General features: G+C 39.6%; 1 protein-coding gene across 2 annotated transcripts in view; it reads left to right on the top strand.

Moving 5' to 3' along the window:
* Nucleotides 1-27241, top strand: part of EFHC2 (EF-hand domain containing 2) — a 53997-nt gene that overhangs the window by 7041 nt on the left and 19715 nt on the right. For both annotated transcript variants that reach the window (XM_077790904.2, XM_085586118.1), the window contains exons 3-9: nt 3009-3159; nt 9579-9802; nt 12783-13037; nt 14577-14687; nt 15016-15154; nt 23486-23651; nt 24669-24811. In XM_077790904.2, coding sequence (XP_077647030.2) covers nt 3009-3159; nt 9579-9802; nt 12783-13037; nt 14577-14687; nt 15016-15154; nt 23486-23651; nt 24669-24811 — 1189 coding nt within the window. The remainder of the gene's footprint in view (nt 1-3008; nt 3160-9578; nt 9803-12782; nt 13038-14576; nt 14688-15015; nt 15155-23485; nt 23652-24668; nt 24812-27241) is intronic.

The raw sequence follows: 27241 nt of genomic DNA, 5'->3' as shown, positions 1-27241 counted from the left end.
GTTTGTTACAGGATACTCACTCTTCAAGTAATTTAGCTTCCCCAGTTAAGGGCCTGGAATGCAGCTCTGTCCTCCAGTGCTGCAGTTTGGGACTCAGCAGAAAGCACTTAATGACAAAAAGTTTGAGTAGGTGTTTATCTTTTGAAATGTAAGATGCTTTCTTACCACTTTGGCTGTTAACTTTCAATAGTACCAAAGCAACTGGAAGGACAGACATAAAACTTAATTATTAAGTAAGTTGAGAAGTAGTCTTTGTGGTTTCACTTGCCTAATAGGAAGCAGGTGTAAATTTAATTTCTTCTACAATTAAGTATACACACAGGGCTTCCTGAGCTTGGAATGATGTTTATAATTTGACTTCCACAGGTGCCAGGGAAACTTCATGGCACTTTACAAAGTGCTACAGAGTTTATTCAGTATTTGTTATTTTTGGTTTTCATAGGTAACATTTAATTTTTTAAGGAGTGGAATGGGAACTTTGTAGTTCTGTACTTCAGATGAGACTCCAGTTAGGAGTTAGGAGGTGTTACATGTTGAATATTTCTAAGACTAACTTTGGTCCAAAATGAAAAGTAAGTCATCTTCATTTCTGTTCCTTCCCCTCCTCACACTTCTTGAATCATCTGCTTTGATCTGCAAAATTTTAGTTGGTTGCTGCATATATTTCAGTCACACACTAGCATGTTGATAAGGGTATAAAGAGAATGAAGTGTGAGTGCAAAAGAGCCTGCACAAGCTCCCCAAATGGGATAAACCAGGGCATAGGTGTGCTCAGAGAAAGAAATAAACCCAGTGTATTAAGGATGTGATTGGGGTTGGACTTCTGTGCAAACAGACTGCTTTGCCTGGCTGGTGTCTCATGAGACAACTGTTCTCAGAAGAGATCACTGACAAAATTAAGAACAATTAGTGATGAAGCAGAGCTCTTGAAGAGTATGTTCATCAAATGTCCCTATTCTAGTGGGTCTGGCAGAATAGGGACAAGAGGGTACAGAAGGTTCCATGTTTCCAGTGATTTCATGGGTTATCAGCAGCTGGGTAAGGAATGAAATTCTGATCCTTGTCAGCTGAAGCCCAGGATGTTCAGACTGGGATACAGTGGTCTACCATAGCACCTTTTATGTCCCCTGGAGTGTTCAAGAGATTTATACAGGGCCCCTGGTCATTCCAGAACAGTAGCTGGAGGCCAGGAAGGATCATTCGGTCACCAAAAATGACACTCTGCACCAGTGTTTAAACAAATGGAAAGAGGAAGAGATGTTGCAGATTGATAGTTTGTGTTGCTTTTGTTGTATGTCAGATGTTTTGTCCAGTGTTTTTGTGTTTGATACATGAAACAGTGAAATCCCCAGTTAAAAAATGTGGACAAGTATTAATTTTTAAATTTATTTTCAAGTCTGTACATTGTTCAGAAACTTTCATGTTGTACTAATTAAACTGTAACTGAGTTTTTTAGATTTCTTTGTGCTAAGATCTAATGCCATAAGGTTAAACAGGTAATGGTTGTGTAATTTTATTATAATTTAAATTTTATTTCTGTAGCAGTGGAGGGTTACAGTGCAGCAGAATTGATGCCAAAAATATGTGTGTCATACTGTTCAATGACAGAAAAACCATTTTCGCGGTTGCTGAAAATCAGTGAGATCTGAGCCTTTGAAATAATTTCGGGGAACAGAATTATTCATCTTGCACCTTACCTGCCTGAGAGAAGTCTGAGCAGGACACAGGGTGGCTGTTGTTGTGTGCTCCTGGGCAGGCTGCTACTTCTCTCTTCCCAGATGTAGAAAAGGAGATTGTTCTTGTCCATGAAGTGTTATAAAATCTCTGGATGACAGAATACTCATGAGTACTCCATGAGTACTCATGGAGGCACTTTGAGCTTCCCAAAGGCACAAGCAAAAGGAGTACAGACTATTAACCAGTGTGCTCTGTCATGCAGGGAACTCAACCAGCTTACTAGATTTCAAACATTTCCAACTCATGGTCTGCTAGCTACTTGTTGAAACATAGGCAATGGCTAAACTGTATTTTTTTCAATGCTTCAGGTTGTCTAATGAATTAAGAGTAAAGGTAATTGCATTTATTAAATATAACCAGTGTGGAAGATTAAGTATGAATTAACAGTCATTTGACCCAAATGTGTTGGGGGGACATGATGGAAACCTGTTTTAATTAATGCCTTCCTGCACATACTTACCAAAGCAAACATCCTGCTAGGTAACGCCCTAGGAAGTAGCTACATGTCCCATGTTCCCTTAACTTTGGTGTTGGTGGTTAAAAATTGATACCAAGAAGTGCAAAATTTGTGTAATGGTGTCTGAGTTTGAGCTAGGATCTCCAGGTATGAGGGCCAGTGAGCATCTACCCTGTGAAGGTGGGTTTTTTTTTTTTTTTGCATTATTGCTGTTACAAGAGACCATAAAGAGAAGTTTCTACACTCTCTGAGGTTTCCTCTCTCACTGAACTGCAGAACAAGGGAAGTTTTGAAATGCCAATATCACATAGCTGTTAATGCCTCCTAAAAAATGCCATTTCTCTCTGATAGTCTTCAGTACCATTCATTTGAACACTTGCAGGATTTGCTTAAAAAGAGCTCTTTCCACTTACCTTGATGGTAAAGCCATTGCTGTCATCTTGCTCTGTATTTTCTAGTAATTCATAGAATAGCAGTCTAAAATTTGCTTCAGTACCTAGGCGGCTCATTGTGTTATCAGAAATGCTTTGTTTGGAAGACTTTCCAAGCAACCTGCTGATAGTTTTGTATTTGATTTATTTTTTTACTTTAGAGTTCCATCTCTGCTTAGATGCTGTGATAATAAAAATGCCAAGCAAATAATTTTAAATTTATGTCCTTTAATGTGGATTTCTGTTCTTACGTTTCTGAGAAATAAATCTACCTCCTGAAATCCATACATTTAGTTACTTATGATCTATACAAGTTTATTTGACATATTTTGCAAAAGCATTGGAGATTTTGCTGCTTTATATTTGTTTATTGTTTTTAATAGGTGTTGAATTTTGAGGCCTATTTTGAAGAAGAAGTGCCTGAGAAAAATCAAGAGCTGTATAGAATCAGACACTGTAAAATATATTTCTTCCCTGAGGATGATACAATTCAAGTGACTGAGCCTGTAGTGAAAAACAGTGGCATAAATCAAGGTATCTGTTTTTATTGGCACCTTTTTTCCTCCCCTTTATATCTCTCTTCAATATAGTCTTGGTCTATTCCAAAGGATATATAATGTGAGTTCTTACAGCTAAAATGGGGTGTCAATTCCCAGGTATAATTGTCTTTTCTTGTTATATATCATGATGTGAAGTTTTTTATTGTCTTAGTTTCTTAAATGTGGGTTTTGTAAGGCAGAATCCTCTTCCCTACTCAAACGTACAATTTTTTCTCTAATGTAGTAATTTGAAATCATATGATGGTAAGATCTTTGTCAGTGTTATGTCAGTCCTGCAAAAACAATTTGTGTTCTAGATCTCCATTCCTGCTCCTCCCATCTTGGCAATGACAGGGAGTTCTGTGGCAGCAGCTCTGTAATTGTTCATGAGCTACTGCAGTGTCTCTGCCTTTATTGAAGACAAGAGTCTTCTGTGCCTCTGGCTTTTGGTTCTTTTATGATTAAAGTGCCCTTGGCACAGTAATTCTTCTTTGATGCCTTTTAAGTTGAGGAGCTGCCTTGCTTCAGTGTCACATCCCTGCTCTGGGACCAGCTTGAGGACTTCAGGAGGAGCATTTGCTGTGCTGATTTACTGGGGTATTATTGGACTTGGTTTATATTAAGAAAATGTGATCTAGCGGTCAACATCCTGTTGCAGAGGGGGAGCACAGCTGCTGCTTCTTGGTGTTCATGGGTCACTGCCAGAATTAAAAGTTTTCAAGGGATATAATCCAGAGAAGCAGGATGTCTTGGGATGACTGCACCTCCCAGTCCCCAAAGATGTTTTGTACATTTTATACCTTCTTAGCACAGCAATTTTCAAAAATAAGTTAACCATTTAACTACCCTGTTCTTTTCCCAGATCTGCAGATGCTATAAATTTCTCTGTGTACAGAATAAGATAATATTTAAAGGTGTTATGTGCATCATTAATTTTAGGGCTGGGATAAAATTGCCTGTGAATCTCTTAAAACAGTATTTCAGGTGCCACTGTTCCTGTGTTGAGTAGTTCGTGCCAGAAGTTTTGTAGGGACTCATTTTGAATGCAATGAAATCTTGTCCTATTCCTACCTGGGAAAGTGCTTTTTCATGTGAAGAAAAGCATGTTGGGGCTCTTTCCCTTACCCCCACCCTGCACCCATATGTAAGATGTGGGAGACTTCATCAGGTTTAGGTTTTCCTTGATTTGTGTGCCCCAAGAGTGAGAGCAGCTGCTTCTGGGGTTTGTGGCTTAGAGGAAATGTCCACTGACAAAGGAAGTACAGAGAGTCAGAGCTGATACCTTTGAGAGAGAAGGTGGAAGCCAGATTCTTTAGAGCAGGATAAAGCATATTCAAAGCTGATTCCTTTGAGGGAGTTATTTTCATTGTCTTTGTACTATGGGTTGTGTAGGCTGCCTCTTCAGCCCTAATGTTCCTGGCAGTCTAGTCCTGTTCTTTTTGTGACAGGAAGGCTACAATTTCCTCCTGTTTCCTTGGTTGTATCTTGTGTTAATGATTGTTGGAGTCACCTTTGATACTGGACCTAAAATTAACTGAATAGTATTAGAGAAAAACAAGAATTTTCTCAGTCTTCCATGCAAGGATGTTTTGAAAGTCTCTATGAGATTTACTGAGTACTTTATGTGGGATAAAAATATATATCTGCAACATATTTACCTGATGGATTAAAAGTAAATGTTCCAGGATCTCCAAAGTGCACTTAATTTATTTGTCACTGGTACCTGGGCTGGTAAGGAAGCTCAGTGTATTGGTTGTGTTTAAGAAGGAAAACTGTAGATTGAAAGGCCCAAGGACTATTTGGAATGTGTTTGGGCTTCACAGTTGATGCATAGATATGGGGTCTATACTTTATCATAAACATCTACATAAATATTCTTGTTGTCCTAGAAATTAATATGATGTAGAGTGAAAGAGAGGATGGAGACACCCATCAGAGGATTCTCTTCTCACATGCACTTGGAGTTTGACTTCATGCTCCATAACTGAAGACCAATGACAATGTTGCTATGTTAAAGGCTCTAAATATTTGTTGTTGAATACATGCAAAAACAATATTTCTTAAAAATATATACTAAATCATTTACTGCTAATCTTACAGTTTTCAATAAAGAATTGTCCCATTTCTCTTTTAATATAATTCTGTCTATCTATCTGTCTGTCTATCTTACATTGCTCAAATTTTTTCATCCTGACCGGGAATTTTTAAGCCCAAGAACAGCAGGAGTGTAACTGTCTGCATTGTGGAGCTGGTAAACTGAAGCACAAAGGAATGAAAATCTTACCCATGATCATACAGAAAAGGTCATTACAGGGTGAGGAGCTGAACTGAACTGAAGTTCAGGATCTTGACCATCATGCTGCTCTCTGCACATCTGCTGAAATACAACTTTTCAGTTAATTAAAATTCCGGAGATTTGTTGAGGCAAGTTCAGCTGTAGGAGAGCTTAGGTTGCTAAAAGGCAAACTGCACTGAACAAAAGAGCACAGGTGCATGAAGAAAAATGTGTGAGGACATCAGGAGCAGGATGGGCTCTCAGTCTGTGTGAAAGACTGGAGAGCTGCAGTGCCAGGAAAGGGATTGTGTAAAGGAGGAACAGCAAAAACCAATAGCAAAAACCAATGATGGATAAAGTAGAATTGAACTGTTGGAGGCAGAAGGTCACTTTAACTTGGATATTTTCCCTGTCAAAAAAGATGTAAACCAGACAGCTGGCATGACTGTATTCCAAAGGCTTCTTGGAGAGAAGGTAGAGCTGTGACAGGGTAGATCAAGGGTAGATCTTGGCTGGTTAATGCCTTGAGGACATGGGATTACCAAGGCTTGTGCCATAACCCACAGATGAGATTTTGGTGGTCTGAATGGGTGTCTGAGAATGGTGGGATGGGAGAAATGCAGTAGTTTCCCATTGTAGTGCCTGTGGTTTTGTGGAAAGAAATTTGGACAGGCTTACAGACTGCAGGAAGATCTGGTGAAGGAACAGTGGTCAAAGAAGTTAGAAGAATTTCTAAATTGAATTATGATTTTACAAAACTAAAAGAAATTGGTTTCAGAGAAAAAAAGCAAGAAAATATGTTTTTACCATTGATCAAAATCTCAAAGTAATGTACTAAATGATCTGTGGGAAATGTTTCAGTGACTTTAAAAACTGCTTTATAAAATTGGCTGCTGAACATGGACATGAATTTGGACTTACAAGGTTGCTACTAAATAGCTGAAATTTAAACTTCATTTAATTTTGGATAATGCCTTGCTATTTGGCAAATATTAGAAACATTAGAAAAAATCTGTATTGAGGAGGGAATGCAGAGACCTTGAACTTGAGAAACCAGAATCAAAGCCAGAAACAGCGGGACAATCACAGTGCACAAGGCTGAAGTCAAGATAAGGAGAGAAGGACAGTAAACTTGAGCACATAACAAACTCCAAATGCTTCTTCCACAGCCAGAATGATAATTACTCTTTCAGTATTAAAAAAAAAAAAAAAAAAAAAAAATCCACCATAGAGAGCCAGGCTATGTATGGCAGTTGCAAGTGTTTTGTACATATAATTCCCAGTTAACAGGACTGTGGCTGGCTGATACTGTCTTATCAAAAGGTCATTTCTGTTCCTGTGGGGTTGACTGTAGCTTCCAGTGCAGTCCAGACCCTGCAAGCCAGAGCAGAGTGGAGCAGCTGGCTGGTTTCCCCAAGGTCAGCCAGCTGAAAAAGAGAGTGGAGCTGCCTCCTGGCTGGGTTCCCAAGGCTGGCTGGCTGAAGAGGAAAGTACAAGTGGGAAAGTGAAGTTGCATCAGCTCCTCCAATATAACAGATTATCTAAGAGTTTAAGCCTCCCCCAAGGCCTTGAAATAATTGTGATTTTGCCATATTTGATGGTGGCCAAATCATGACCTTGCTATGTTCTGGAAGGGTGAATAAGTGAATGTAAGAAGCCTCCTTGTTTTTTTGGATTAATTCTTGGTGTTGCAAGAATAATAGTGGTGGCTTCTCCTCTTTCTGTGCAAGCAATGCATGTACAAACTCCAGGTATTACTCATTCCTCTCCTCTCTCTAATGCACTCTTGAGCTTGTGCAGAGTCAGAGAGCTGTGCTGAGGAAACTCTGGATGCCATTTAATATCTTCTGCAGAGAAGGGAAGCAGCAGACACCAAATTATTTTCTGCACAGCTTTGTTGTCAAAAGGCCTTCACTACTAGTGAGATCTCCTTAAGGAGATGCTGGGGTTGCCAAATAATCCAAAGCCACAAGAGGAAAGATATGCCACAAATTATGGTGGGAGCTCAGTGCCACCACCACTGTCAGAGAAAAGCAAGTACCTCAACTCCCTTTCCAAGAGCACAGTAGAGCAGAGCCTTAGTCTGACCAGATGCAAATATTTAAATCAACACTCAGTGGTGCAGTAGAATGTCCTGCTCAATAAACTGACAACCAAAGAACCATCAGGATTAGCAATTCATCCTGAGCAACCTGAAAACTGCACGATCAGATGCTCCTTTAACAGCTTGCAACAAATTTCTAGACAAAATATATTATTTTCCAGAAGGAAAAACAATTTTAAAATGATGAAATCTAACCCCAGCTGATCAGGTTTTATTAAATTTCAAATTCAACATTATGAAATGTACCCTCTACATGTGTACATCAGGCACAATGATACCTAATAAAAGCAAAGGATTGCTACAGATAATATCTTTACAAGACATTTTCCATTAGGAAAGAAATTCTTCTCCCTCAGAAGAAAATGGGTATATGTGTTTTACCTTTAAAAGTGATATGAAAAACAAGCTGAGGCTGATTCACCAAACCTGAAGTGAATATAATCTCTGAAAACACCTCATATTGGAAAATCATCAACCATTATATTTTAGTTAGAGTGATGATTCAACAAGATTTGCATGCTCTGACTTACCCCATTATCTGTTGATTGACCTAAGAATTATCCAAAATCAGGTAAAATATTTTAAAGTATATGGTTTTGTTAAAGCTAATGCAATGCAGTTTTACATCCCATTAAAATGTGCTACATCCCACATTTACTAACACCTTTCATGAAGATATATCCTAGATAGGTATATAATATGCTTAAGCAGAGAGAGGTTCAAGTTTATTTTACAAAGGTCAGTAACCAGAATGTTGGATTCAGTACATGTGAAACATCAGGATGATGAATGGGTCTTAAATAATTATTTAAATGGGAACATAAAGTAAATCTGCTTTGTTGCTTTATTCTTCTCAAAAATTAAGGATATGTTTTCATTGTACAAATTAGAACTTAACAAACAACTCTGATAATGTAGTAAAGAGACGTATTTCATACAAATTTATCTATAGGGAAATAAAGTGAACAATAAAGAATTTCCATGGACTAACCTAGGAACAAGGCCCTTCAAACACCAAAGAACAATGTGGTATCTCTCTCCCTTCTGCTCTGCCTCCCTTTATCCCCTCTCTCCCCAGGACCCCCTAAGTTGGTTCTAAAATTCCTGTAAGTTATTTCTGAAATATTTGTGATATCCCTAAAAGGTTTGCTAGTTCGTGGCCCTCCTCAGAATCAGCAGAATCAGCTTTAGACAGATGCCCAGGGCCATGTTCTTTTGGGTTTCTCTGAGAATGGAGACTTTGCAACCCTTGTAGAGAGCCTGTTCCAGTATTTGGTCACCCTCACAGTAAAAAGGTGGGTTTGTGTGCTCAGCTGGAATTTTGTATCTTTCAATTTGCTGTCATCCTGCCAATGGGCACCATGGAGAAGAGCCTGGCTCCATCTTCTTCATTCTCTCATCAGGGATCTGTAAACTTTGATTTTCCCCACCTCGAGTCACCTCTGTTCCAAACTGAACATAGCCAGTTCTCTCAGCCTTTCTCATTTGAAAGATGCTCCAGTCTCTTGCTCAGAAGCAGTGAGTACTTTTGAAGCATCACCCAATTCATCAATGTATTTGAGAGTTTTAGCTGATAGGCCAATAGCAGTTTCCTTGTCTTTTAATGTCTTTTAATCTTCAAAAGGTAATAAAATTTGATGCTGCCAGGATAACAGTTCTTTCAATTAAAGACTATGAATAAGAAAAATTAAGTATTTGATTCCTTTGTCAAAGTTAAAATTTCTCTCTTTTTTCTCCTCTCTCCTCTCCTTTCTTTCTTGGATAATGTTCCTGTGAGACTGTGGGTTGTGAGGTTGTGGCACTATAGTTTTGAGATGGATTCTTTGCTTCAGACCAACAATCAGCCCAACTCACCTCTCTTGTCTCTACTTTCCATGTGCTCCTTAAGGAAGCTCAGTTCAGTGTCAGTTCAATGTCCCTTGATAAGTCATACTTTTTTTCCCCTGCTAAGGCAGGTTTTTCTTCTCCAAACCTAGTTCTGTCAGGATCCTTAGAACAAATATTGTTTACTTAATGAATTTACTCTGTTTTACAGGAACTATTGTTCGACGGCAGCCGATTCCACTTCCACCTCCTCATGAGGATCAGTTCTATACTATGTATCATTTCAATATCAACACAGAAGTAATCTTTTATGGCCGAAAATACAAGATTATAGATTGTGACCTGTACACAAAAAATTTCCTGAGGAAGATAGGAATCAGACTAAATCCTCCTGCAAGCTGTCCAGATGACCCATACACCACGGAGCGGCAAAAGGTCAGGAGGGGCAGCAATGGTGAAAAAAATAAAAATAAAAATAAAACTTGATTTGAATGCATATTAGTTATATGCATTACATACATTATTTCTTTAGTATCAAATAGAAAGTAGCTATTTCAAGAGTAAATCCCAAGAGAAAACTTGGATTTAAAAATTTTGGAATGTGGCTCATTGTACTAAATAAATAATTTTCTCTTAATGTGTTCACACACATTTTAAAACAGAATAAAATTAATTAGGAAAAATAATATAAGCCTCTCAGTATTGAACTGAAAAGAAAAAAAGGTGTACATATTACATGTTCTACTGTAATTTACATGTTCTACTTATGATTTTGCTTGAGCTCATCCGATGATAATGAAGACTTTTAAAGTGTTTAAAGGAAGATCTAATTGGAATTGTGGTTCCAACCACCCAAGGCTTCCTGCAGACTCTTTTCTTTTATTCATATGTTATCTTCCATCTCTACTCCAGCATGTTTTTAACAGCTCTTTACATGTGTAAAGCAGATTCTTCTGCCATACAGAACCCAGTGTTCTGCAGTTTTAAGACTTCTGATGTTTTATTTGCCTCCCTCTTTTGTAAGTGTATGGGATCACATATACACAAACACACACCTCCAGAAGTCTCACTCACAACTCCTAGATTCAATGTGGATTCCCTGTTGCAGGATTGGTTGTTTTTATTTATTTTTCCCCCTCTGGGAATAGTAATGGGAGTGATGTTTTCTGTTGTGAATAATAGCAAGTTTCTTTCAGTTCTTTCAGTTTTCCTTGATTAATACGAGTGCAAATGACACTTGACCTGACTCTTAGGACTTTTGGCCCATAATATGCAGCCTGTTGTGACAGATCCAGCCTGGTCCTCTGAAAGCAGCAAGTACTCCCTGTGTCTGTGGCATCCCCAGTGCTCCCAGTGAGCAAACTGCTGCGGGTCACAGCAGCAGTAATGGGAGGTGCCTGTGCCTGAGATGTGTAGGACAATTTCCATGACTCTGAGGCACTCTCAGGCCAACAAGTTGGTTTCTCTTCATTTATGCTGCCAGGCTTGTGCAGTCCCCCAGTGAAAAGCAGCATTTGTAACACATCTGGTTCTGTGTTGTGGTGACTCAGCCTGGCCATGGGTTTCTTTTCCCTTACTCAGCCCCTGTAGGTAACAGCTGTGCATATAAACACATGCTGAGTTTTCTTGATACTGTCAGACTGTGTCAACATTTTGAATAGTACTGCATAACCCACTTATGTTTTAGTATTTTTTTTAACAACAAGCAAAGCATTCAAGAATTGGGCATAACAATCCCTAAAGAGATTGGAGAGGGGAAAAAGGTTTGAGAAACATGAGTTTCAGAAGACAAAAAATACTAAAATATATGTCTCCATGTTGTCAGTTGTTGAGAAAATCCAGAAAAGTATTTTAGCAGATTCTGGCTGCCTTAAGCTTTCAATTTTCTGTGAAAAAATTACCACCTAATTTGTGGAAGGTAATTTTTTTTGATTGCTCTGGGCTACTTTGAGCAAAATTAAATTGGTTTCCACAAGACTCCCAGTACATGGCCAGAAAATGAAGGTATGAAGGAAGGTAAGGAATGAGATGGGATAGAAAATGAGGCCAGTGGAAAGTGCAGTAAACCATTTAGACTCATATTTCACAGAATTACAGAACCATTTAGGTTAGAAAAGACCTCTGAGATCATCAAGTCCAACCGGTGACCAATCCCCACCTTGTCACCCAGACTAGAGCACTGAGTGTCACATCCATGTGTTCCTTGAACACCTCCAGGGATGGGGCCTCCACCACTTCCCTGGACATCTCCTTCCAATGCTTAAGAACCCTTTCCATGAAGAAATTCCTCCTGTATTGCTGGAGGTGGTATTCCATGGATGATGATGGTGTTACCTGGTTCTGTGGCTGTGTTTTGCTGCCTAGTGCATCTTCAAGGGTGAGGAAGGAGGAAAGCACTGGGAAGGTAAATAACTTGGTTCTGATCTCCTTGGTTTAAGATCTGATGCCCTGAAAGAATGGGATTTTTCCCTCACAGATTTTTAAGGCCAGAAGGTGTGTTTGTGGATAAAGAGATATTTGGACAACAATATAAATTGTCCATAGTCAACATTGTTTTCTGTTAAGACAGTTCAGCTCACATTGTCCCATCAATGTGTGTCACCATTCTTCTTTGGAAGCAATTTTGTAGATGAGAAGGATTATCTTGTCCCTTTTAATGCACTTTGGTCATGTGAATTTTGACTTATGAAAAACACTCTGTTCAAGTCACTGTTTATATATTGAACAAACAGTATAGAAATGCAGTCCTTGGACTGGATCATCGTCCTGGGACCCAGTTTAACCCACTGCTACTGGTTTTGCTGCAACCATGACTGCAGGAAGCACCTTGTCACATGAGCTGGAAAGCATCTTTAGTTGAACATTTGCTGTTCCTTATGAGACCCATGGGTGTTTTGAGAGGAGAACAAGCACACCCAGTATCTGCCAACTGTGTAACATGAATCAAAAGTTAAAAATCTATGTTTTAAAGTTGAACGACAGAAAATGCCAAAGGGAAAAGAATAAATTGATTCTTTACCCCACATTATCTGTAAGAAATCATTTTTAAGGAAGTAAATCAGGAAGAGTGATGCTATTTGGTGTTCTAGTTATCTGATTACCACAGGCAGTTTCTTGAAAATATGAGCTGTACTGTAAATAATTTAACAATTCCTGATCTAGAGGATCTTGTTGCAAGAAAAACAAGGATTAAAACCAATCCAAAATAGTTTTTATGTTTTTTTCTGAGGGCACAGCAACCCTGTAAATACTCCTCTGATAATGGCATAAATCATATTTCATGTATTGTAATGATGTGGTGTCATTTCAAAGTCCTAAACCCATGTTCTAGGGTTAGACAGCACCATGCAGTTGTGATCTTGTTTTTAGGAGTAAATAATTAAAAACCCATTTCTCTTAATTTCTCCTTTACCAGAGACATCTGGCGAGCACGAATCCTTTCCATCCTTATGAACGCTTCGACACTTTGAAACAATTTCTGGAGTTTGATGGACAAGTTTTGGGGTTTTCTGGTGTGTGGAATGACCCAGAATCGCAGCTTTCTGACCCACGGGAACTTGTTCTTCGTTATTATTTGTCTGATGATACTATTGATATAAGAGAAATTTTACCATTAAACTCAGGCCGGGACATAGTTCCATTTTTCCTCAAAAGAGATAAGCTTCCAAAGGTGAGAAATGAAAATTTCAAACTCTTCCACTAATTAAGAAATATTGAATGCCTTGATTTGAAAATCCTCTCTTAGGATTGTAATGATATTTAGAAAGTGTTTTCAGAGTATTAATCATAATTGCATGATTTAGGTTTTGCACAAATACTTGTGTAGTAAATTAATAAGTGATGGAAAAATATCTTTAGGCTTGTCATACTTAAACTAAAAGGAGCATTTAGTCACAGACTAATGTCTTATGATTTGTCTTATAATGTCTTATGATTTTCTTTCTTCTATATTAATGTATTAAATTAACTGTTTTAACAAAACTGAATAATGGAAGACAAGAAAATTGATATTGATAAGCTGATGAATAACTGAGGTGAATTCAGATTTGATCTAGGACTTACATTTGCAGCCTTTGGAAAAGTCAGTTTTAGTATTCTATAACATTACCTCTTCATAACAAATCTGGTGTGATTTCTTAAAATTGAGTTTCTGGGTTTGGGACATTAAGCAAAGCCAATTAAAATCAATAGGAATCCATCAATAAGCTTTCTTGGGCATTAATCATGAGAAAGGCATCACTCAGAGAAATCTTCAATAGGTTTATATCCTCTGTAACCTATTATTATAAAATTACTGATCTGGATACACTTCTATAGCACTCCTGACAGATCCTGATGATAGAATAGCATCAGCCAACAGATGGAATAAAATACTGGGAGTCTTTCCCTCCTTTGCTTCTAACACTGATTATCTATTTGTGATACCACAGATGTACATGAGATTTTGTAATAAAAACATACCAGCAAAATATTACACTGTTCTCACCTTGTAAGTCTTGTGTTCTGAGATGCTGATGTAGCAGTGGCTCTGTGATATCAGACCCCTTGGACCACTGAGGTTCATGCTGCAATTGTAAGGACTGGGCTTTTCCTGGAAATTTTGATAATGGCATCAGAGGAATCAAAAGTTGAGGGTTCAGGAGAGGTGGTAGGACAAAGTAACTAATTTTGATTACCCTGCATCAGGAGTTTATTAATAATTTTAAAATGTGACATAAATATATATTAAGTTTGATATTACTATGATAAATTACTTCTGTAATTTTAACACTAACAATCTTTAAAACAAAAACACATCTTTGCCAACAGAATCATGCTGACTTGAATCTCCTGTGTTTGTGTAGTGGATAGGACCAATCCTGGATGGTTCTTTGCATGTTTTTATAATTATTACCAATCAAAATAATATCCTTTAGAGCAGATGTTGACAATGATGTGGTACTTTGGGTATGCTGACCTTTCCTTTCTGTTTGCTTCCAAGAGAGAGTAAGGTTCTGAATGCTGCTTCTGGCATATGTACATTCTGGCTTTAGGAATATAACTTTTGGCTTTTAGATGTAGTACTAGAATCTTAGAATTTATTAAAAATTCACTCAGAAAAAGACTGCATTAACAGCCAGTTATAACAAACCTGCTGGTTCTAAGGTAGCAGAATTCTCTTTCTTCACTGACACCCCTATTTCTGAAGAGTTGGTCTCTTTCCTTGCAGAATGCTCCTGCTGCTCTATATTATCCAGGCACCATCACCAATTACACTTTGCTCAATGTGCTGGGAAAGTCAGAAAGAAACAAAGGCTATTACATTCGGGACGTTCTGCAGGTCAGAAATTACTGAGTGCCTCCAGCTGTTGAATATCTTTATTGTAGTTTTTGTAATTTCTATGGTTGTTATCCCCTGCAACAAAGAGAGTTATTTATGAAATTGTGTTGCCACTGGAGAGTAGCTCAAATGAGAACTACTGAGATTTGCTGAATGTAAATCCCACATTTGTAAAAGTGAAGTAAAAGTGATGGGGTGAAATATACTTGCCAATGGACTTTGAAGGTTATGTGTTAAATCACACACACTAAGTGACCTGGGTTTTAACAAAGGTTGTGTGATTCTGAGATTTATGGAACTGCTGTATAAATGTTCCTTCTTCTATTAGACAGGAGCAGTGCATCCGGAATTTTACAAAGACAGCGACTTGAAAATAGGGGCAGTAATTAATGTTTGGGGAAGGCAAATATTACTCTGTGATTGTGATGAATTCACGAAAGAACATTACAGGAAAAAGTATGGAATTGGTAAGTAGTGATCATTATCCTTTCCTTATGAGCATTTTTATACTTCTGAATTTAGCAGAGCTGTCTTCAAATTTTATTACTGACAAAACATGTTCATTAAAAACCTTTAGCAATAACAATCTGTTGTAGGCTGTTAGCAGCAAAGCAGTAATTTTGCAGGTAATCCAGAAGGGCTTTCTTATACATTGCTTCCTTGAAAACTAGCATATAATGTGTATGTTCTGCTCCTAATGCCTCTATTTGAAAACTACAGTGACAAAATAGTCAAATGGATAGACTGGCATATCTTCTTCTTTCCCCTCCCCTTCCAATAGCTGTGTTTGCAATCAGAAAATAATAAAGAGCATGTAGTAAGTGGGTAAGTAGAATAAGCTCAATTATTCCCCCTTATATTTCATCTTATATGGATGTCAGAATCCTCACATAATAGGATTTTCTGACATGACAGTTTTAGTCTATCACATCATTGGTTTTTACAATGCAGTTTTGTGTATTCTGGACCATTATCTTGTATCTTGTGTGTATCTTGTGAAGTTTCAGTACTAAATTCTGGAAACATTTAGCAACTATATCCATTATGGAAAAGCATTTTGGAAATGAATAACAATAGGAGCCTTAATTTATCTGTCTTTGAATATCCCCAATCAGACTTGCTAATGGTTCCATCATGGACATCTTCCTGCAAAAATTACTTAGTTATTTTCTGTCAGTTTATTCATTCAATAAATATAGCTGAGAATCTAGCTATTCAGAGATGGTTGGAAGAATCCTATTATGGCCTTTCCCTGCCACTGTTAAATAAAACACCTGAGCAGACTATTTCTGTTACCTTGTGATCAGATAGATGTGTGTGTATCAGAGCTCGTCTGCTGCACTGGGGGAATTTAATGGTGTAGCATTGCCATTCAAACACTAGATTTATTATTTGGCAAAATATTTCTCATTAGGACCTTTTCAATAATACTTTGGCATGTCTGTACCAAAGTAAACCTGATCTTGCCAGTGTGTGAGGAAACCATATTCAATAACCATGGTATTACCTGCAATAATAGCAAATTTAACTTTAGAGATGTAAAATAGGGGGTTCTGCTCTGAGAATTTCTTCAGGCAAGACCACTGCTATTTTTTGGCAGCAATATCCTCTGTCTGAGCAAATTATCCTGAACAGAGAATGTGGATTTCTTACTCAGGGCAGGCAATAAATGAAATGCAACTGACCATCCTGGATCAAACAACCAAGTGACACACAAATGCCCTTCCCCTCCTCTAATTCTGGCTCAGTAATTGCTGCTTATGTCTCTGGATGTTAAAAGTTAGATGGTTTGCAAGTTAGGGGAATTCAGAAGTTGCTGATGTGCAGAATTCTAGAAAACTGTAGGTGGTCTAGGCTCTTCCTCTTCTGCAGTAAAGGAGATTTCTTTGCTTCCTGAGGTATCTTGTCCTAACCTCATAGTTAAAAATGCTGCTTAAAAACTAGTCTGAAGCTGGTTTGTGTAAACTGAGAGTAAATTTTTTCTCTTATCTCAGTTGGACTTGGGGAACAACTGCTCAGTATTCTCTTTCAATAACATCATATATATCTGAACACTATTCCAATACAAAACCTTACTCCTCTGCCCTCATCCCAGGCCATTTGCTGCTAAGGGAAAACATTTCAGTCTTTCTCCATAGTCCATTCTTTTATATCTGTGATAATTTTTCTCAGTGCTCTCTCCAGTTTCTCTGCTTCATTGACACCAAACACACAAAGATGTGCTCTAGCTGATACCTTTGGGAAACTGGGAAGTGTTTTACACATACCTTTAAGGATATATGATAGCAAAAACTCTGGCTGACATGGAAAACCATCCATCTTGATGCAACCTGTCTTGTTCACAGAGAATACTTTCTTAGAGCTAAGGGATTCACACACTTGGCTGTAAAATTCTTTTCTGCTTTCCCCAAAAGGATTAAAAAAATGTAGGTATGACTTTTTAACTGGAAGGGACCAGAAGTAGAATCAGTAGACCAGGGTAGGTTTTGGCTTAAAAGCAGGCTTTTAGAGAGAAATTGTGAATCTTCACCTTTTACTCTTAGTGATTTACACATTTTGTGTGTGTCTGTGGATGTACAAGGTACTCTCAGTGGGCTCAGTCCCACAAAGTGCTCAGAATTCCACTCCCATACAATTAAAACTGGAATGGACTTAATTGCAGTTCCAGTCCAGGGAGACCATTTACTTGAGCAAGAGTAAGCAAGTGGATAAATTAGTTCTTACATCAAGGCACAGTACTCAGCACCTCATGGAACCAATCCAGCTGTTTTGTTATTGTGCTTTTATATTACTCCTCTTCAATTTATACTCTTCTGCCAAAGCCATTAAAGAAGCTGACATTTATTTTTGAGTCTGCAGTTTCAGCACAAGTCGCTTGCCCACAGAATTTTCCTCTTAGGAGAATGAAGAGTAGTTTAGATTTCTCTTGAAGAACATGATATATTTGTAATGTGGGGTTTGCCTATTTTAATATCTTTGTGAAAAGCAGAGTTTCTCCACTGATGAATGTAGCTAATACTCTTCAGTAGGAAGCTCTTGGCATTACTGTCACCTAGAAGTACTATGAATGCAAGAGAAAATGCATTAATGTGTGAAGTTACCTGTCAGGCTTGCTAGTGCAGCCTCAGAGGAGGAGAAAAGGACTTTGTGGCCATGTAGGTGTTGTGGTCACCCTGCTGAAATGCGAAACAGGCTGATGTGCAATGGAGGGAAGCTGATACTTGTCCTTCTCACTTAATACAGAATCTTAGCACAGAGTATAAAGTATTCTTTCTTAAATAACAGATTACTCAAGATGGAACAAAACCAGAAAAATCTGGTTTCCTACAGCTTTTTCTTCCCTGTCCCAGCACCTCCCAAGCCTGGCTGCTGAGGCTTTTCAGAGCACCCTGCAAAATCCCTGTGCTGTGCCGGCTCTCCACCCCTCCCACCCCCTCAATTCTCAGGCTCCGGCCCTGACCCGCTGCCGGGGCAGGGCTGTGTGCTGCTGGCCAGGCAGCTGCTCCTGGAGAACGGGAGAACAGCTGACTCCTTGCTTTCCCCTCAGCGGGGCACTAAAGCCTGCTGCCAGTTTTCACTAGGCTCCTCAGAGGTCAGTGTCTCTGGTGTTTAACCTCTCCACTACACGTGGTGGAGACTGAGCAGCAACTTCTAAATATACTTTGCATACATTTTTTCCTTTTTATGCCCAGGTAACTGTAATAGTCATTAGAAAGTAAGTCTGTAAGTGGAGATTTTCTTTGAATCAGGGTAAACACTGTCATGTTTCAGCTGCATGGACAGTTCTGTGAGCACTAGGTTTTCTTTATTCCTGCATGTAAAAGTCATGGACATGGATTTTTTTTTTGCCTTCTTATTTTGCTTCTTATCTCAGTTGCGAAGCAGACTATCACTAGAAGGTCTCAGCTGCTTGTCATACATCTTCTCTGTATAAAGAACACTATGCTAACTGCCATCTTCCCAGGTTATCACCACCTCTTTATATTGTCCAAGTCGAGTGGGATTTCTCTTTCCTGTTCCTGGCTTTAATGGTCAGAGGTGCCTGTCCTCTTCCTCTGAAGGTAGAATTTCTTTCCTGCTTCTAAGCCCTGATATTCAGTAGAGTTATCATTCTAATCCAAAGTATGTAGCGCTTGGCTCTTCCTTGAAATATGGTCTTATCTAACACATGAGAGTTTTTCTGCAGTTCTTCAATGAGGGCAGAAGGTAATCTCACACTTTTTATCAAAATCTCAGAATGTATATTGAAATTGAAAACTGACAAGCTAATTCAAGCTGGTTTAATGCTGCCTCTCCGGCAAATTCTTCATGAGGCATTTAGTTTTTCTTACTAAGAACGTTTTGCTGTCTTCAAATTGTTTATATGCTAAAGGTATGGCTGGAGTTGTTTTGTCTCTTGCTGTTCCCAGTGCTTGTTCCAATCTCACTCAGGTTTTGAAGTCCTGAGAAAACTACAAGCATGTGGTCCATGTTTGATAAACCAGGTGAAATAACCCCCCAAGTTACTGCAGTAACAAGTGATGAAAATATACATGGCAAAAATACCTGTGCTATTCTTTCTGGAAGTAGAAATTTGTAATCCCAGACTTTCCCTTTACTCTTTACCCACTGTAAATTTACACTGAAAATGTTACAGCCTGGAAAAATTGCTTCCTTTTCTAGACTGGACAGAGGTAATTTACTTAAACATATGAAAGTGTCATCTGTCTGTCTGATTCTGCTCTAATGCTGTGTGGCATTGCAAAGATGAAATGAGTTTTGAGCTCAGGTAGCTGGCTCTTCACAAGTTCCCAAAATGAGTTTTTGACTAGTTTTGTAACCTGTATTTCTCTATGGCAATTTCTTTCTGAATTTCCTCATTCACAGGAGAGAATATGAATATATAATCCTTTAAAATCCTGGAAAATATAGGTGACACAAGACTGGATGTTTGTATTTTTCTTTTTAGTGAATCTAAACAGGTGACGATCAGTCTCTTGTCTCAGGTAAGAAGTGACATGACAAGATAAAACAGCCTCAGAGGAGGTTTATATTGGATATTAGGAACCATTTAATGACTGAAAAGGTTGTCAAGGTAGAGCAGACTGTTCAGGGAAGTAGTGGAGTGGAATCATCATCTCTGGAAATGTTCAAAAAATGTGTAGATGTGTCACTTGGGGGTACATGGTTTAGTAGTAGACCTGACAGTGCTGGGTTAATGGTTGAAACTGGTGATCTCAGAGGTCTTTTCTAAAATTAGTGATTCCAATATTCTATGAATGACACAAGTTTGTTTTACTCCAGGAATGGGAATCAAAGGGCTGAACTTCCCTTTGGATTTCAGTTATTCCAAGCTTCACTTGAGAGGTACTCAACATATCCTCCAGGGATAAAACATTATTCCTCTTAATTTAAAATTTCCTTTTAGTTTATAAATCTATTTTTCATCCACATGTGCTAAAGTTTACAAAAGGGGAAATGCTTTAGCTTCTCTTAATTAATGCCTTGTGCATGGATGTGAATGTGCAGACTGTGACCAGCATGTAAACACAGGAGCTTCCTGTCCTCTGTGTCCAGGGTCCCACGCAGTTGCCCTGGTACCCCGAGCGCTTCTGGCAGGACTTGTGACACCTGAGGAGAGAGGCGGGGCTCTTGTTTGCCAAAATCCGCTTTTCCATGATCCTAATCCGCTCTTCCATGATCCCAATGGAAAACGAGCGCTCGGGTGGATGAGCAGCACCGGCCCCCCGCCGCCTCCGCCGCGCCGCCACCGGGTGGCGCTGTGGGAGCGCGGAGCCGCCGTTCCCAGTGCCGCTCCCGGCGCGGGACTCGGCAATCCAGCCGGGAATTCAGCGGGAATCCAGCCGGGAATTCAGCGGGAATCCAGCCGGGAATCTCGCCGGGGAATCCTGTGTGCTGCCTGCGGTGCTCAGCACCTGTAGGCATCGGGGTTTACTTCCCCACTCCGTCTATGCCGATTTACAGGCTCCCTGTTTATGGTATCAGGAATTGCCTGTATCAAGCACACGCTGTGTTTTGGTCACAAAGAGTGCTTAGAAAACAGGAGATCTCATACAGTTTAACGGGAATCTCATGTGGTTTAATAAGAACAAGTTCAAGGCACTGCACCTGGGCTAGGGCAATCCCCAGTATCAATTCAGGCTGTGGGATGGGCAGATCCAGAGCATCCAGGCAGAGAAGGACTTGGGGGTGCTGGTGGATGAGGGGCTGGATATGCCCTGGCTGTGTGCCCTCTCAGCCAAGTGGTCAGGGGTGTGCTGGGCTGTATCCAAAGCACCGTGGGCAGCAGGTGAAGGCAGGATTCTGCCTCTGCTCCACTCTTCTGAGAACCCCACCTGCAGTCCTGCATGCAGCCCTGGGGATCCCAGGCCACGGACCTGTTGGAGAGAGTCTAGAGGAGGCACCAAGCTGATTAGCACCTCTCCTATGGGCAATGGCTTGGAGAATTGGGCAGTTCAGAAGGCTTTGGGGTGACCTAAATGTGGCCTTCCAGTACCTGAAGGGAACAGACAAGAAAAATGGAGAGACTATACAAGGGCCTGGAGTGTCAGGACAAGGCTTCACACTGAAAGAGGGTGTGCTGAGATTAGATATTAAGAGGAAGTTCTGTGCTGTGAGGTTGGAGAGGCAATGGAACAGATTGTCCTGAGAAATCTCAGATGCCCCATCCAGAGCAGGTCCAGAGAAGTGCAACAGAGCTGGGGAAGGGTCTGGAGCACAAGTCCTGTGAGGAGTGACTGAGGGAGATGGGGCTGTTCAGCCTGGAGGCTCTGGGGTGATCTTATCACTCCCTACAACTCCCTGAAAGGAGGTTGGAGCCAGGTGGGGCTTGGGCTCTTCTCTCAGGAACCAGTGACAGGTTGAGAGGACACAGTCTGAAGCTACTCTAAGGGAGGTTTAGGTTGGACTTTAGGAAGACATTCTTCACAGAAAGGGTGATTACATATGGGAATAGTCTGCCCAGGGAGGCAGTGGAGTCACCACCAGGTTTTTAAGGAAAGGCAGGACATGGCATTCAGTGCTATGGTCTGATTGACAAGGTGTTTGGTTATAGGTTGGACTTGATCTCAGATGATCTAATTGATTCTGTGATTCCTGGAGTTGTTCAAGGCCAGGCTGGATGGAGCTCTGAGCAGCCTGGTCTAGTGGAAGGTGTCCCTGTCCATGACAGGGGGGTTGGAATGAGGTGATCTTTAAGGTCCCTTCCAGACCAAACCATTCTATGATTCTATGATTCTATGAGTATGTGATTTTGGTGCATGTTTACACATACATACTCTTTCCTGGTGAAAATTACTTTGAAGATTTCTGAATGGTTTTCTTTGGGCTTGGCCTTTTTGCTTCTGAGTCCCAGAAAGGGCACATGTAGTTTCTATGGAGAAGAATGTCGGTGTGGTTTTGCAAAACCCTTTTTGACTGATTCAGGTGAAACTATCAGCTTTTTTAGTCAGACCATATTCTTCTGGATAACTCATTGTTTTCAGGCTAAAGAAAGACTCTGACATCTGAGTGCTTGCTTTATTTTTCAACTCACACTGCTGTTAGGCAAGTCAGATTTCAGGAGTGTTGTGCTTTGATCTTCTGATATAGCCATGTTTAAAACATTTTAATCACAAACCAGTTCAGTGTTCAAAGTGACAGCAGTTTTGTCACCCTCTCTTTGCATGGAAACCCATGCTGCAAGTTTAGGTTATCCATCTCTCTTCAGTTCTGGGTAGAAAAGTTAAGTTTTAAAGGGAAAAACCCCTTTATTTCATGAGATCCACTTTTATACACTGTTATCCTATCTCTTATATTCCTCTGACCTGAGGCAGACCCTGTGCTGAGCAGACCTCCCGAGGTCCTGTCCAACCTGAGTTATCCTGTGCTCCTGTGGCTCTTGTCTTTTTTCCACAGATCTGCCCATTTGCTTTCTCCCATATACAAGTTCCTTATTTTCCTCTCACCCTTTCCATTTTCCATGAGCCTCATTTAAGCAGCAGACTGAGCTCCTCTGCCAGGTTTTATGTGAACACACTGGAAGCTGTCCTGCAGCAGAAGGGGTGCAGGGGTGCAACAAGGGGCCAAGTGGGACAAGAGTTTTGCCAAGAGAGGAGTAATGAGAATCATGGAAGCAGCACTTTTGGGAGGTACCTCTGTGGGAATTGAGTGCAGGTCCCTGACCAGATATGCCTCTGCTCAGTCAGGACAGCTCCTGCTGTGTACCTGGGATAGTCAGGACCACTGATCACTGCAAGACAACATTTCAGTCTGGAGAAAATCAGGAAAAACAAAGCTTCCCAAAACTCTGGATATAGTGAGTTGTGGGCTGAAGTTATTTGCTTTAGTGTACCAAGGACTTTTAATATATGTATGTTTTAAAAAATGAATAAAATTTTATTTATGTATATTTTTCCTCTGATGAAAAGCACAGGGCAGGAAACTCATAAGACAGTTGTTTACTTAATCATGTTGTCTCAAAGGATGAAGCTAAAAATTAATTTAGAATTTTTAATTTACTATTTTATCTCATTTTGAAACTTTTGTATTTGTCTTTCTTTTTGCCTGTGTATCTTAATGACGTTTTTCAAACATTTTAAGATTATAGATGAAATCCTGAAACCCTCAAATAAATAATTTTGCTGTTGGCTCTATGGAGTCTTTTTCTACCCTGTAACAGTAGGAGGGATCCTGGTTTGACTTTGATCTGTGGTCTGTTACAGAAGTTGGCTATTAACTGTTCATATTGGAAGTTTAAATCCTTGGTAAAATGTTTTCATCACAGCAGTAACAAATAAGTCTTGCTCTCTTTGCTGCAGTGGATTTCACCCCAATTCAGTATAAGAAGCCACCACCTGCAAAACCAGAAACAATTCTTCCTCCTTACAATGGATTTGGTTCTGAAGAAGATTCTTTGAGCTCCTGTAAGGGTGTGGTTATCAAGCCTGCCCACAAGGATTACAGGCAATTCCTGGTGAAAGACAGGTATTTTGTGTGAAAAACAATTTCAGTTTTTAAAATTATGTATTTTTGGGAAGGAGATACATGTTATGTGGGGACGTAATTATTTTTTCAGCAAAATGTACAGCTCATCAGACTTTTAAGAGACAGGTGCATGAGGCCTGGGTCAGTGACATGGTACTCCAATTTTCTGCAAACTCTGCAAAGTTTCTCTTTGGAGAAGGCAAATATTATCACCCTTCAATCCTCTACCTCCTTCCCTGTGCTGTCTTCAGTGGGAGTTTGAGAGAAATCTTAGTGCAGGCATTAGTAGGAATTTTGGATGATCCAGCAGACCAACACAGATTTGTTTTACTTTCTGATACTTACTTTTTTTTTTTAATCTGCTGAATTTTATGCAGTTTACTGTAGCACTACTAAAGCTTTAACACTTTACTTTCCATTATGAAATGGTTAATTAAGCAGCAGTTGTTGAAGCCAAATTAAAAAAGCAGTCTCCTGTTAAAGATTCACCTGGAGAATCTTTGTAAAAGAGGAAAGCAGTTAGAAAAGGAAATGTATTGACAGGGTGTATACAGACACTGGAAATTATTTAAAACACAATCACTCAATAAATATCTAGCTAGTAAGGTCATCTGGTGGACCTGAATTTGTGGGAGATAATCCTTGTATGAATTTCTATTCAGAATTTGGTTTAAAAATATACATACCTATATTTGTTCTTCCTTTACAAATTTTCTGGAAAGAAACTTTGGGCTTGATTTGCAACTCAACTTGAATAAAAATTAATTCCAGACCTGTGGGAGAGAAGTAATTTTCCCCTGAAAATTATTCCTTTGTGTCTGACCGACTCTATCTGGTTCTGTTAATTTAAGCTGAAAATGGTTTTTGACAAAGTAGTGAATCTTATGCCATTTTCCTTCCTGGTGCAGTAATAACACAATTAATGTATGTCACAAAACTCAGGAGAAGGCATCTCTTAGGGGTGAAAACTTTCTTCACACTGTTTTTGATTTCTTACCTGTTCCTTTGCTTTTTTAGATATGGCATGGACAGCAACATACTGCGCTACGGGGCGAAACTCATCACGGACAGCACCGTGGACAAGGATCGTAAATTCATTATTTCCTTCTTCCTCAGTGATGACACCATTTCCATTTTTGAATATGCAGAGAGAAACTCAGGTCAGATGTAGCAATGTCTCTAATCAGCCCCAGTTCCCCTGCTCATTTGGTTAGACTTTGCAGTAAACATTGTGGCCAGACTCAGCAGTAGCAGGAGCAAGGATATGGTTTTTCAAATGCAATGGGAATTACATCAGCAGCCTGCTGCATTATCTTGCATAGCTGGATGTCATAGTAATTCATGATCTTCCTTACTCAGGATTACATTGTTCATTGTATGGCAATACTTCACAATATCCTTTGGGAACTGCAAGTGTAATACCTTAGAACTTTTATTACATTTTAATTTGAAAATCTGACCTTTAAACATTTGCTGTTGTTGTGGATAACATACAGGGAATAGTATTGTAACTGGTGATAAATAGGGATAGGAAATACAAGACATCAAGAATGAAAGACTAAATCCTTTGTTTTGCAAAACTGTGTTATGAAACATATACAGCATCCATTATATAGAAGCACCTCGTGAAAGCCAAACAGCTGTGACACTTTCTAACATAGTTTACCATTAATCATGGAGTTCCGAGCATTTGAAGAGGGAAAATTGCCCTGTGCTAGAGTCTGGATGTGTGTTTGTGTACAATGCTGGACTGCATTCCAAGAGTCAAACTGACAGTATTGAAGTGACAAATAAATGCTTTGTTATGTATCAGTTCTTTGACCACATTTATCTTATTGCTGGAGCATGGTCACCAAATGTTGTCATATTTAAATTCTTTTGGCCTCTGTTGCTGTTTTGGGCTGCCTCCAGCTGAGGATACAAAAAGTTTGTGATTTTCAAGCATCTTTTTGTTTTCCTGAAGTGTCTTGTGGCTGGATGGAAGGACACAGCAGTGGGAAGGATGTTGGGAAGTCATTCTGTAATTCAGAGAGATGGGGGAACTTTGACTAAGCATGACCCTGGCGGAGTGATTAGTGTCTTTCTGTGAAGCCCACTAAACATCTTCAGCAACAGTTTCAGAGCAGTTAACATCCATTATGAGTGCATAAATAGGGACCTCAACCCCAACTAAAATACAAGTAATTCTCTAAGAAGTGTTTTGTTAAGGTGTAGAGTACCTGCTTAGGACTTCGATGAGTGTTCCCAGTTAATCCTGCTCCACTACAGCATCAAGATTTATCACTGTTATGGCAACAGTGTCTTCTTATCAATACTTTACTCATTTCCTGGGATCCAGTGGCCTGAAATTTATGCAACTTCTTTTGTTGCAGCTAAACGCACACACACACACTTATGTATCTATTTAATATGTAATGTTGCTGTGAGGCTCAAGAGCAGCTCAGTTCTCCACCACTGAATGAAATGTTTGATTGGCATTTTTTAAGTCCAGAGATATCAAGGGTGCTAAAGGTACAGCTGCACTGTTAAATTGAAGAAGTCCAGGGAAACAGTCTGAATCTTGGACCTCAAGCATGTGTACTGCCTGTTCAGTCACTTCTAGTTCTCCTTTGCACCATTTCAACTAGACAAGGCCCCAGAGAGCCTTGAACACACAGTAATAATAGTTGTGACCTGAGACTCCAGATTTATCCTGCAGCACCCAGAGAAGAGTCAAACCATGCACTGCAGAGCAGATGTGGTCAGCTGGTCAAGCCATCAGCAGCATGAGTGCCAGGCCAGAGATTGCTGCCTGCCTTCCATTTATTTTGGAATGAGAATATGCGCTGGGATTTCACCTGGAAGTTCATTGAACACTGCTGGTCAAATAAAATGTGAAAAAATAAATGGGCAAATTTACCCACTATTAGTAACAAATGCTTCAAGGCACATATGAAAGGCATGTGTCTGTAAGTGGACTTTTAACTTCCCTGGGTTGTTAAAACAGATGGATTAGGTGACTTTCAGAGGTGGTAGAAAGGTGAAATGAAAGGATGTGGCTGAGAACTGGCCACTGGAGAGTTTAGTGAGAACAGCACTGAAGAGGCAAGGAATGTGGTGCAGGAGGTAGAGCAGCAGTTGGGAAAAGGCCTGGGTCAGCACAAGTTCCCACCTTCCTTTTCTTTCTACTTCTTTTCTCTCACTATCCCTTCCTCATTTTAATCATATCTGAAGGAAAAGTTTATTAGTTTCTTCAGTGTTAAGAATGAGAAGGCTTTGTAGAGGTCAGGTAATAGTGGCTAAGGAAAAGTAGTAAGACATCCAAAATAACAAATTGGCCATCCCTTTTATGCACAGGTTCAGAGGGTTGAAATGTTACCTTTTTATTTACATGAACTGGTACAAATTGGTAAGTAATGCTTCAAATCCCAATGCTTCAAATCCCAGTCCTAAAAGGGAAGTAGTAAGTTGCTCTTAGTTTTCTTGTTTCAGCAACCTGAAGGTTTCAGAGAAGTACTTCACTCTAATATTAGTAACACTGAAATTCTATGAAATTCACAGGGCTGGACATCTTGAAGCACTTCTTGAGATGGGGATCAAAGCCTGAGAAC

This window comes from Lonchura striata, chromosome 1, assembly GCF_050655825.1.
Source record: "Lonchura striata isolate lonStrDom1 chromosome 1, ASM5065582v1, whole genome shotgun sequence".
NCBI lineage: Eukaryota > Metazoa > Chordata > Aves > Passeriformes > Estrildidae > Lonchura > Lonchura striata.
This window is presented reverse-complemented; position numbering and strand designations above follow the sequence as displayed.